This window comes from Ovis aries, chromosome 5, assembly GCF_016772045.2.
Source record: "Ovis aries strain OAR_USU_Benz2616 breed Rambouillet chromosome 5, ARS-UI_Ramb_v3.0, whole genome shotgun sequence".
In the NCBI taxonomy this organism is placed as follows: domain Eukaryota; kingdom Metazoa; phylum Chordata; class Mammalia; order Artiodactyla; family Bovidae; genus Ovis; species Ovis aries.
Window position 1 is genome coordinate 46,172,376 of NC_056058.1, and position 12,817 is coordinate 46,185,192.

The following is a 12,817-nucleotide window of genomic DNA, read 5'->3' on the forward strand; positions in this document are numbered from 1 at the left end:
AGGGTACAGTTAAGAGGGTCATGTGACCATAGTATTTAATTAAAGGATGGACACACAGTTCAAAAACAGCTGACTGGAATCCTTTCCTGGGATTGAAACACAGATATTGGCAAATTTCTTTGCATTTTCTAAGCTAGAAGGAAATAAATCTGGGGCTGTCAAAATCTATATTTCTTGCCAAGGGGAGAAAGCCTCTTGGCAGAATGAAGCCAAGCAGAGACAGACAAAGATGAGAAAGAAGGAAAGGCAGTGTTGTCAACACTGAATTTCCGCTTCCTTCTCTGAGGTCTGCCTACCCGCGTATACTTTCTAGCCTTGAATGCCAGTAAATCTTCATTTTTTGATGAAGCTAAGTTTGAGTTATGTTTCTGTCACTTGAAATCAAAAGCGTCCTGATGATACAGCTGGTATTTTATATTACTTTTCAGATGGTGTTTAACTCGTAGAAGTAAAGACTGTCACTCAAGAATCAGACAGACCATGGTTCAAATAACTACTTCTGCTGCCAAGAGCTGTGCTGACCCTGGCCAAAGTTTTACAAGTTCAGTTTTCTCCTCTTTGAGACTGCTAGTGGTCTCCACCACAAAAGTTTATTGTGAGAATTAGATGGAATAATGGAGAAAATTGAACACTACAGCACTTAGCACAAAATCAGAGTTTCCAATATATGTTCAATAATTAAGTACTATTGTTTTGCTCTTATTACCACTGTTGTTACTATTTAAAATGTTACTAGGGTAGAGGCTTCAAGATTACTCCAGTATACACTCCATTCTTCATTTTAATAATACCACTCTCAAATTTTAGCTGGGTATAGAGCTGCCCTGGAGAAGGCAATGGCAACCCACTTTAGTACTCTTGCCTGGAAAATCCCATGGACGGAGGAGCCTGGTAGGCTGCAGTCTGTGGGGTCTCAAACAGTCAGACATGACTGAGTGGCTTCACTTTCATTTTCACTTTCATGCATTGGAGAAGGAAATGGCAACCCATTCCAGTGTTCTTGCTTGGAGAATCCCAGGGACGGAGGAGCCTGGTGGGCTGCTGTCTGTGGGGTCGCACAGAGTCGGACACGACTGAAGTGACTTAGCAGTAGCAGCAGCAGCAGCATAGAGCTGCCCAGAAAGAAACCCTCATTTCCCAGCCTCCCCTGCAGCTTGGCATAGTCTTAGGATTAAGTTATGGCCAGCAGGATGTGAGCAGAAGGGACCTTAGCGACTTACAGACCTTGCTTCCTCTCTTCCTCCTCCCACCCGGCTGGGCACAGCGGCCACTTTGAATCCAGAAGCTCAACAGTTCCAACTGCTGAGGAAGACGAGACAATAAAGTAGAGGATGCTGGTCCTCGACAGTCTGGAGGCAGCAAGTTGGCCCCAGGCTGCTTATCTTTAGAATGTTTCCAAGAGAGAAAAGTAAAACTGTATCCCATTTAAGACTCTGTTCCATTTGGACTTTTGCTATAGCACCCAGAACATATACCCTAATATACAATGAATATTTTATATAGTATTTATTCCTGTTCCTTCCCAAAACCTCATGAAAGAGAAGAGGGAATGATAGCTAAACAAGGGCAAGAACTAATAGTTGAGGGTTTTCGTACTACAAACACTAACTTCTCACTATTTAGTGAGGCTCGGCACCCCCAGACTGAAGAAAGGATGATTAAAATCAATAAGACCTCAGGGTGTGGTTGGGATAAAAGCAAAGTTGGGGTGTCTGCCATGGAGGACTTGTCCCCAGACTTCAAGCTGGTTAATGTATACAACAAACTTGCTTAGAGTTGGTTAGATGCCACTAAGTATACCTCCAAAGACATAACACTTCTCATGTCAGCTTTTCTCTAAGCTACATAGAATTAAAATATTATTAGTGAAACCAGACCCAACTCCCTCATCAGACCTTTGATGTCCACGTGGTCTAGAGGCACATGATCCAACCCTCTCCTCCCACGATCGCCTGAGAGCAGGTAGGGATGGGGTCGTGTAGTTCTTAGTTCCCCTACAGGGCTGTACACATAATTGCTGCTATACCTCTTGTTCCTGGGACCATGACCACTGCCATGGTGCTCCAGTTTCCTCCTGCACAAAATGTGCAAAGGCAAGCCTTCCACCTCACTGTCCAATCATCTTCTCTTCTGCATAGTCAAAAGTGAAGTCAGAGAAAAATATTGTATGTTAACGTGCATATGTGGAATCTAGAAAAATGGCATAAATGATCTTATTTGCAAAGCAGAAATAGCAGAGATATAGGAAACAAATGTATGGATACCAAGGAAGAGGGAGGTGGGATGAACTCAGAGATTGGGATTGACATATATATATACACTATCAACAGTATATATAAAACAGATAACTAATAAGAACCTACTGTATAGTACAAGGAACTTCACTCAATGCTCTGCGGTGACCTAAATGGGAAGGAAATGCTAAAAGAAAAAAAAAAGGGGGGGGGGGATATACGTATATATCTAGCTGATTGGCTTTGCTGTACAGCAGAAACTAGCAAAACATTGTAGAGCAACTATACGCCAATAAAAATTAATTTAAAAAAAAAGTGAGGCCCTCACCAAGGAGCCATTTGCAAGTGAAGACAATTTTCACCCAGCAAGTTCTGTGGAGACAGGGCTATCTAAAAATATCCCTGAGAACACTGACAGCATCGACGCAGCCAAAAAGCAGGGGAACTGCATATAAAAACCACCCATGCCTGCCATGGACGCAGGGCCACAGAAGTCTGCGGGAGACGAAGAAGACACACGAGCTTGATGCTGTCCTGAGAAGGCCCATAGATTCAGGCCTGGATTCATGCTAACCCTCAGAACAGCCTGTTCATGGGAAATCCGGCCAAGAGAGACTCCATTTGCCAAGAACTTCAAACATGACCTTTACTTGGTAGCAATTGTTGGAAACTATTAAGACGACTCTGAAAATAATATAATCCTCAGCGACAATATGTTGAAAGAAATGCCAAGCTTGTAAGGCAAGCTCTCTTTCCCCCTCCTTCATGTGCGCATTCTCAGAACAGAGGAGAACTGTCTTCCTCCACAGCGCTTCCTAACTGGGCATCTCTCTCCTGTATCCAGACAGAAAGGAGCCATTTGCTAATTGTTTCACAGCAGTTAATGAATAAACGTTGTTGGGAGGGGAGGGACAGAGCAGAGGAATGTTTGCCTGCCTGTTTCCCCAATCCCAACAGCCAGGCTGATGCCAGGGAACAAGGTTCCCAGGAACAAGCCGAGAAAGAACCCTCTCCTTCCTCCAGGTGGCTTCTGCCTCAATATGAGCAGGCCCAGCCCTGACAGCTGAGCTCTGGTCACATGGGTATAAAAATAGAGAGACATCAAGGAAATCCTATTAAAAGAGGTCTGACGAGGGAGGGGACTTCCCTAGCAGTTCAATGGTTAAGAATGCACACTTTCATTGTAAGGGGCATGAGTTCGATCCCTGGTCCAGAAACTAAGATCCTGTATCCCACATGATGTGGTTGAAAATAAATCAATTTAAAAAAAAAACTATAAAAAAGGCCCAGCCAGGAGAGAGCCAGCAGGGCCAGAACATGGAGCCATGGGGAACTCCACCCCAGCTCCCTTCTGAGTTCCCAGGACCCCAGCATCATTCCACATCTGCTCACACTTTTCCCAAAGACCTCTCCCCTCCAGAGGGAGGAAGAATTGAGACTGCCCATCTGAAGCCTGGGCTAACCAGACTTGTTCAGCTGCAGTAACGCTTCCCCTCTTACAGGTAAAATTACAAGTTAGCAGCCAGGACCCCAGGAGTTTTCATCTTTCTGTGCATTTAACAGCAGAGAAAGGCAAGGCACTCACAGATGCCAGGGTCCCTCTGGTTTAGTCCGAGGACACGGAGCCGTTGGTAAGAGCAAGTGCAAGTCCCACCGGGACCCAGATGGTGAAGACGTCCTTCTGTTGAGCTCAAAACTAAAATGACTCTCTATATTTGAAACTGAGACAGTTGCCAAGTCCAGCTATGACTTCTGAATTGCCTCTTCTGACTGCATTCTATCCCGCTCTGCAACCACCATACATACAGCCAGGGTGAGTGGAGGCAAAATATAGATCCTTAGTAAGACCACCAGGGTTCTTAGGGTGAAGTCCCACCCCTCTCACTTGGCCTTCAATGCCCTGGAAAAGTGGTCCCTGATAGTTTTCTAGCCTCATTTCTGTAGGTAGTTAAGCCACTATCCCCAGTACACGTGTGACACCACCACAGCAGTGCTTCAAGGGGGTTCTTGTTGTGTTTCATTTCTTCAACTCCCTCTTTCCTCTGATGAAATGAGCTCTCTATATCTCCCACCACAATCTGTACTCTGGGCGACTTCTTCCAGGTGTAAGATCTCAGTGAACCATTGCTTCCCTCTAAGAAGACTACTCACACCTCCAAACTGGTTGAGATGGCCCTGTTCCATGTCCCGCAGCACCCCAAACATCCCTTATCTGAACACCTAATGAAAGGAGACTGCTCTGTAACCTACCTTGCTTGTGAATTCTGTGAAAACAGGGCTTTGTCTTTTGCATCATCCCCAGAGTTTAGCAATACGTGTGACAGTAAGAAAGAATTCACTAAACACGTGCTGAATTTCTGGACTGCTTCGGTTTTCCTCACCAGGACCTCAGGGCAAGTTAAATGATGAGGGTCATCCTTACTGCCTAGAAGCCACATCGAGGGGCAGGGTCCCCACCGTGCTTTACCATGCCAGGCCTCCACTTGCCTGTTCCCAGTGGTTTCTGTCCCTTATCTGTTGTGGGTTATGCTCTATAGAGTCTGAATACAGAGTCATTTATTGCCACGTAACATCTTATACCCCTTCATCTCCAGACTCTCTGCCTTCTTGTAGATTTTATCTTTGATCCTGGGGGAGTCACAGAGCTCTGATAGCATCCCTGGTGCCAGGTCACTGAAAGAGCCCTGCTACAGACAGAGGTTCTAAACGCATCTCCCTCTGTTCTAGGAGCTCCTGATCATTCAGGGTCCAGAGCAGAAAGAAAGTTTGTTTGATGGAACCTGAAGACACAAACACCAAGAGGACAGAGCTGACACCCTCTGTCCTCCCCCTGCTCCTGGCAGTGCTCCCCAGACTTCTGATCCGTCTGTGAAAGGGTTAGCACTTCCCCTGGAGGACTGTGATGGTTTCTTACAGATTTCCTTGATGGTGGTGGGACTGGGTTGTAATACATTTTTGCCAAATTTTTCATGAGTTTGATTTATGACATAAAATCACTTCTAGTTATACATGCATCATGGTCTCCTCTGTCCTTTGTTTCTTGACCCCAATAACCTCAAAAAGGTCATAACTCCAGGGGATGGGATGCCATTTGTTCACTAACAGTCAACTCATTCACTCTACTAACCGCCCATCTATTGGCGGTCCTCTGACAGCTTTGTCTGGGAGACTAAAATGTGCTCTTGAACCTCAGTAGAGAAGTGGTTGTGGACATAGGGGCAATAACTAAAGCACTCCAATAAGTGAACCTGACCAGTCTGAAATATCTCCCCTGAAAGGAAGTTTAATTGCACACCACAAGGGTTTAGAATTGGTCTTGGCTTCAGAGGTCTTGGGCAATCAACGCACACCTTCAGCGTTTGATTCATTTCTTTTGGAAAGAGAGAATTTCAACTTTCAAGAAGTTAAGATAGAAAACTAGGAAACTAATGTCAAAAACCAATGTCCACACCATTTTTCTGGGCTTCCCAGGTGGTGCTAGTGGTAAGAACCTGCCTGCCAATGCAGGAGATGTAACAGACTCGGGTTTGAACCCTGGGTTAGGAAGGTCCCCTGGAGGAGGGCATGGCAACGCACTCCAGTATTCTTGCTTGGAGAATCCCATGGACAGAGGAGTCTGGCAGGCTACAGCCCATAGAATCATAGGGAGTCAGACATGACTGAAGCAACTTAGCACACACACACATACCATTTTTTCATTGCAATGATGGCCCTCCACCAGCCCCTCCCTTCTGTTTAACTTGATTAGAATTGTATGATCACATATAACCAGGCAGGAAGCTTGATAATCAAACTCTGCCACTGCGCTTGACTCTTTGGTCCTCAGTTTACCCTACATGGAGAATGGGGAGAAGGGTACTACAACTTCTGATAAGAAGGCTTTAGATCTCTTCTTTTGCTCCAAGAAAAGATAGCTGACCAGGTCCGAGAAGCAGGACTGAGGTAGGTACAGGAATTCAGGGGCACTAGAGGAAAAACAGGCTGGGGCTGGAGCTGGAGCAGGCTTTGGAGCTCTACCCAGCAGACTCTGGAAGCCATTTCTCTTTTGAGGAATCATTCTTGATTCAAAGGAGCCTTCAAAATTCTGATCCTGCCTCTCAAACAAGCTATTTATCACTACCTGTAAGCAAGCAACCTTCTCTAACACAAAAAGCCAACTTTCCTGCCCAAACTGCAGGGGGGCCCTGACCAGCAAACATTTGCAGAGACATTCCCTGGGCAACTGACAGCATTTCAAGCCACATCTGACAGGTTACGACTGCTCGTTGTAGCTCAAGGGTCACGGGGAGCTAAAAGCACTTGAAGCTCCTCCTGTGAATGAGAGACAGAGGCGAGCAGGCAGGGTGTTGCTGGAGTCTGATGTGCAATGTGCCACTTGCCCAAACAGCCCCTGATCACTCACTGACACTTCATGGCTCGTCTCCAATCACAGACGCCAGGATCAGACAGTTCACTCCAGAGCTGGAGGGAATAACTGAAGAGCACAAACTGGAGCTTCACAAAGACAGACTCGTTGCAAGGAGCCCCTCCCTGCCAGGGCCCCCAGGCAGGGTGTTTAGCTAAGCAGCTTGGCCCAGGGTGGGGATGGCTGGTTTCTCTCAGTCACCGAGCTCTCTGGAACCCAATCACTAAAATTCGGGAAGAGCTGCACAAACTGGAATCTCACCGCTCCTTCTCAGTGGGAATCTGCAAGGGCTCCTCTCTTGTCCACGACACTGAGCACCCACTGTGTGTCCTTTGCCTGGTGAAGGCAGATGGGCATTGTTTCTGCCTCTGGGGCTACACACTCTTAAGACAGACATGGGAAAGAAGGTGCTTACAGTAACAAGTGTCCCACAAGCTTGGCACAGCCCAGCCACCTGCTCACCTTCCTAGCTTTGACTGAAGGTCTCCTCCTGGACCATTTTCACATCCTCTGTTTCCTCCTCCCCTGTGCCTGTCCCTGTATTGTCAGAGCCACCATCAGGGCATGCTCTCAGTTCTCTGAATTCATCATCCTGCCGTAGAGCCTTGGCCCATGCTATCTTTTCTATCTAGAACATTTTTCTGGTTCCTTCAGGATCAGGGAAGCAGGGAACAGGGGGAGGTAGGCATACTTAGCCAGGCTGGGCTAGGCCATCTGGCCAGGATGTTCTGGCTATGATTCTGGGTGGAGAAGCTGTAATTCACACAGCATGTCTCAGGTTGTTGGGGTGGGGGTAAGGATTACAGACAGACTCAGGTCAGGAGGAAGGACCAACATGCTTGTTTCCACTCCATCATACAGTCCCAAGCACCCAGCACAGAGCCTGGCGCGTAGGAAGGGCTCTAGCGAGACCTGCTGAAAGAACAAACGAATGAGTACTGAGCAGCAACGACGGTACTGAGCTCCTGAAGCAGATTACACAAGTCTGGGTCCAAGCGAGACAAACCTTCCGGCTTCTGCTTTGTTACATATATTCCCTTTGGTGAGAAAAACGTGAAAAACAGAGAGGATAAAAGTCTACTTTCAGTGAATAATAAGACATGACTCACATCAAGAAGAGTCAGTAGAAAAGCCTGGCACAGCCTCACTGTAATCCAAATAAGCTTCCAAGGACAGCAGAGGGGACCCCCGGCCTGTGCCATCTCCATGGTGTAAAGATCAGATGATGAGGGGGCCACAAAGAATGGAAGCCATGCACCACGTGGTGGGGAACAGACAGAGGTGGGACCAGCATAGCAGCCCAAGCCCAAGGACCACACAGCAACGTGGCCACAAATGCCCAAGGAGTCAGCATCTGCGACTCTTGTCAGCCCCGACTCTATTCTGCAAATGAATCTTACACAGGAAACAAGGAGATGAAAGTGGGACAGCTGTGGCTAGAGGAGATGCAAGGGCCAGAGCCTCACTCCTTGCCCCCCACCCACGTCTCATAGAAAGTTCCTGAGACTCCTACACACAGCTCTTCACATGTAGCATTAAGGACGGTATTGACTTATATTTGTTGAATAAAAGAACAAATAGGTAAACCCTTATCAATTTCGTGGTTTCTTTTTTTCTACCATTCATTAACCCAGCGAAATGTCCATTCCTAAACACAGATGGACAACCTTCACCCAAGGAGACTATTTGGAATTCCAAGAACAAAATCTCCCTCCTTCACCCCAGTGATCCCTGCCCCTCTGCCTCTAATTCCTTTTATTAGAGCCCAGATGAAAAGCTCCTCTTCTTTTCCTCATCACTCCAATAAGAATAAACAGACCCACTTTATCCCTAGTTCCTTTTTCTATGAAACCATTTTCTCTTCATCGGTTTGAGTTAAAATGACCAGTCTCCATACTAGCAAGCCCCCTCCCACTAGACTGCAAGGCCTGAAGTCCCCAGAGAAAGGAACGGCAGACCCTCTAGCCCTGGGTCTGGTGTCACACTGGGCGCATTCTAGATACACAATAAATGCTGCTTAAACATGTGTGACATCACCCACCTTCCTTTCACCTCACCATCCCTAAGACATGGTGTCCCCCTCATATCCTGGCTACCCATCAGCGAGGCTGAATGACTCACACCTTTGGAACAGTTTGCTCCCTCATCTCCTCTAGGAAGCTGGGCTAGATTCACTTCAGGATCACACACCACTCTTGGAATCACCCTTCTTCCCCTTAGCCCTTGATCACTCCGGTTACATAGATCATAATGATTTTATCTCAGCTCTTCGGTCAAAGGGTCTATTCCTGTGGCAGCTTATCAAAGACAAGACTCCAAGTCCACCGAGATTCACAGGGTCCCGTTTCCGCCCAGAGAGCCTTGTCAGAACAAGCAGACACAGAGTACTTCTTGATGACCAAAAAAAAAAAGGACAATGAAGAAAACTGACCTTGGATGTATAGGTGTGGCCATCGGAGCCACAGACCATGGCTGACTGTGCCGCGGGGCAGGGCTTGCACTTGACCAGATTCGAAGGTCCGACCCAGTGCTTGTGGACCACTGTCCCCTTCTTTTGCCTGAGGATGAGAAAAAGAGGGCATAAGTAACTGTCGCTTCAGTTTCCAGGGGTCTTTCTCCTCCAGGTTACCTGGATAAGGGCCAAATCAAAGAAGGCTGGTCAAACAGTCCAGCGCATCCCCAAGTCCCCTGGCTAGCACCCGCACTGAGTCCAGCCCACTGACAGCAGGCAGAAGACAGCTCCAAAACCCTAGGTTTACCCACCAGATGCCCAGGAGAAAGCAATGTGGCCACTAAAAATGTTGTAAACACATGACTTATTTTTTTTAATTGGAATATAATTGCTTTACGAGGTTGCGCCAGTTTCTGCTGTATAGTGCAGTGAATCAGCTATAGGTCTACATATATCCCCTCCCTCTTGAACCTCCCTCCCACCTTCTCACCCCCCCCATCCCACCCATCCAAGCCAGCATGGAGCGCTGAGCTCCCTGTGCTGAAGAGACATTGACAACACACTAGAAAGACGATGAGAAGCCGACTCTGTCAGTTCCTCCAGCCCCCTGCGGAGGGGGGCAGATCGCAGGTGTCCCCACACAGCACCCAGAGCCTCAGATGCCTCCGGGGCTGATGAGCATCCTCCGGGCAGGAGGACACACAGACGACTCAGAGAGCAGTCTAGATAGAAGCGTGTCTCCAAACACAACCAAACGGCTTTATCACAGCTGTGGGAAAGCATCTCTGGATACGTTTCAAAGCCGTTTCAGTCCAGCTTTCAATTTGCCATGCGACAGCGGCTCTGAGGTGATGTCACTTTCAGCTGCTAAAATCATCAGAATTCTACTCTTTCATTCCAGCTCCGGCATCCCCCTAGCCTAACCTTTGTCATAATGATAAATGGCGCTATTAGGATGGCTTATGTCCACGGAAAGAGCCCTGTCCTCATATCATAAACCACCAAAATCAAGGCCTGCAGTTACGGCCGCCCTTCCTCTCTTAGAGGAGCTGCCTTCCCAGCAAATCACTGGGAGCCATGTCCCCAGCAGAGCGGCCAGGGCTGGGTGGCAGACAGGCAAGGCAGGTGGGTACTGTGCCCTTGACGCACTTTGCTTGGGCCATCCTGCGAGGGGCTTAGTTGGGCTCCAGAGTCAGAAAATATAGGTCCAGACAGCTCTGCCACTTACCGTGCCATCACAGCAGGATATGTCACCCTGTAAGTCTCAGTTTCCTTATCTGTAAAGTGGGGGGTGGGGGGGAGGGCAAGGACTAGCATCTCCTTCAAGCGGACAGTATGAGGATTAAAATGGCTGATGTATGTGAATAACTCAGTACAATGCCTGGAAAAAAGGGAGCAATCCAAATGTCGTTCCCATTATTATTGTTGTTTCATGGCTGTGTTGTGTCCTACTCTTTGTGACCCTGTGGGCTGTAGCCTGCCAGGCTCCTCTGTCCACGGGATTTCCCAGGCAAGAATACTGGAGTGGTTCCCATTTCCTTCTCAAGATTGCCTTTTTTTTTTTTTTTTTTTTACTTTATTTTGCTTTACAATACTGTATTGGTTTTGCCATACATTGACATGAATCAGCCACGGGTGTACATGAGTTCCCAGTCCTGAACCCCCTTCCCACCTCCCACCCCATATCATCAGACCCCGTGCACCAGCCCCAAGCATCCTGTATCGAACATAGACTGGTGATTCGTTTCTTACCTGATAGTATACATGTCTCAACGCCATTCTCCCAAATCATCCCACCCTCTCCCTCTCCCACAGAGTCTGAAAGTCCGTTCTATACATCTGTGTCTCTTTTAATCCAAGGATAGAACCCACATCCCTTGCACTGCCAAAGTGAAATCTTTACCACTGAGTCATCAGGGAAGCCCATTATCAGCATTATTTGCCCCATTAGATGGAGCTGTAAGGAATGAAAGCACCATTGCCATAGAAATGTGACTTAAGTCTAAGGCCCTAGGTTTGGAGTTGGTGCTGAACTCCCCAGAACTCATGGGCCACAAGGAGTAAATCTTTTCTGCCAAGTGTAGAAGGGATCTTCAGCACCTTGGGAATTCAGGTTTGGCATCTGATGTGACCTACCCTCTTCCAAATGAAGCACAGTGAGACACAAGTGGCATCCACCAACTTGGTTCTTATCCTACCTCAATCCTGTCCCAGCAATTTGTGGGAGGCAGTAAGAGGAAGGAGGCCTGCTTGGGGAATTACTGGGTTGGCCCAAAAGTTCACACGCTTATGGGAAACCCGAATGAACTTTCAGGCCAACCCAATACCTTGGCGGTTGACATCAGGAGGGTGGCCACACCACACCCAGTGCACAAAACCTTAGAGAAACTGGGGACCCCAGGCCAGATGGGGCCATAGGCTGAGCCCATCTGAACAACGACCTGGGAAAGGAAGTCCTATGAGGGCACCTGGGGATGCCTGGTCCAGATGACTCATGTTACTCACAGGGACAACTAAAGCCAAGCCGGGGAAGGGTTTGCCCACCGGAAAGGATCGGTGGCTAGGTGATGGTGACAATCACACAGCCACAGAGTGTCGGGGATGGCTTTCCTTCGACCCTCCTCAGACACACCTAGATGACTCACCTGAAAATTTGCTGGGGGCACCTACACGTTCACCACCAGGGCTCCTCTCTCCAACGCCTCCCTGCTTCCTCAGCAGTTACTCACCTTGTCCCTGCCTCTCTGTCTGGAATAAAAACATCTGCTGTTCACATTTCTAAACCACATGGATATGCGTCTCCTATTATCTTTAACCAAACACACTTTCTTCTTTCAAGATGTGTTCTGGACTACGGAAAAAGGGATGGGAGGGGATGGGACTCCACGCAGCAGACAAGCAGGCTGCTGGCACGGGCTTTAATCTCGGAGTGGGTGATTCCTCCAGAAGAACACCACACATTTATCATCATTCTCACAGCAGATTGTCTGAGGCTGATAATGAATCAGCAAATACAGGCAGCAGTTCTGTGTCTGGCAGCCTCTCTCCTGGGTCAGTCCCCAGCGTGTGCGCCCACAGGCAAAGTAATTCTTGTTTTGAGTTCCCAGAAAGTGGTGATAAAGTCTAGAGAGTGGGCAGCTTTGCTGGAGCAGACTACCATGTGCAATGATGCCCCAGAGGAAGGCAGATGGCAGGAGCTTAGTCAAAGGCAGGCCAGGGAGAAGTAAACGCTGAGTCACTGGCATTAAAGAAAAGATAGAACTATCAATTAATCACCAGCCAGTAATGATGGGTCATCCCTGTCTCTGGACCTGGATTTCACCATTAAATACATTAAGTGGAGACAAAGAGATGAGGCTTTCTAGGGCTTCCTAGTGGTCTGGTGCATCAAGGATGCTCAATATAGCCTTGTTGAGTGAGTGGGTAGATTCCTGAGTGCTGACCACTGCAGTGGTTACTAGCAGTTAATCACCGAATCACAGACTATCTGAGCCTGAAAATCCCTTAAAATGAATCTAGTCTACGGACTGTAGTTTATAAATGAGAAACTGGACACATAAGTGAATAGCAGAAAGGAAGTGCCCAGTGTCACAAAGAGATACAGGTAAGTTACTTCATATACATTTGTCAGGTTGAAGTTCCCCTGAAATTGACTGCATTTCTCTGGGACCATTTTAATTCCCTACTTTGGCATCTATATTTTCACCATCAGGGCTCAGTCTTATC

General features: G+C 47.6%; 1 protein-coding gene across 2 annotated transcripts in view; it reads right to left on the reverse strand.

Moving 5' to 3' along the window:
• SPOCK1 (SPARC (osteonectin), cwcv and kazal like domains proteoglycan 1) overlaps positions 1 to 12,817 on the reverse strand; it is a 593,060-nt gene that overhangs the window by 171,860 nt on the left and 408,383 nt on the right. For both annotated transcript variants that reach the window (XM_027970268.2, XM_042250908.1), the window contains exon 5: positions 9,071 to 9,197. In XM_027970268.2, the coding sequence (XP_027826069.1) occupies positions 9,071 to 9,197 (127 nt within the window). The remainder of the gene's footprint in view (positions 1 to 9,070; positions 9,198 to 12,817) is intronic.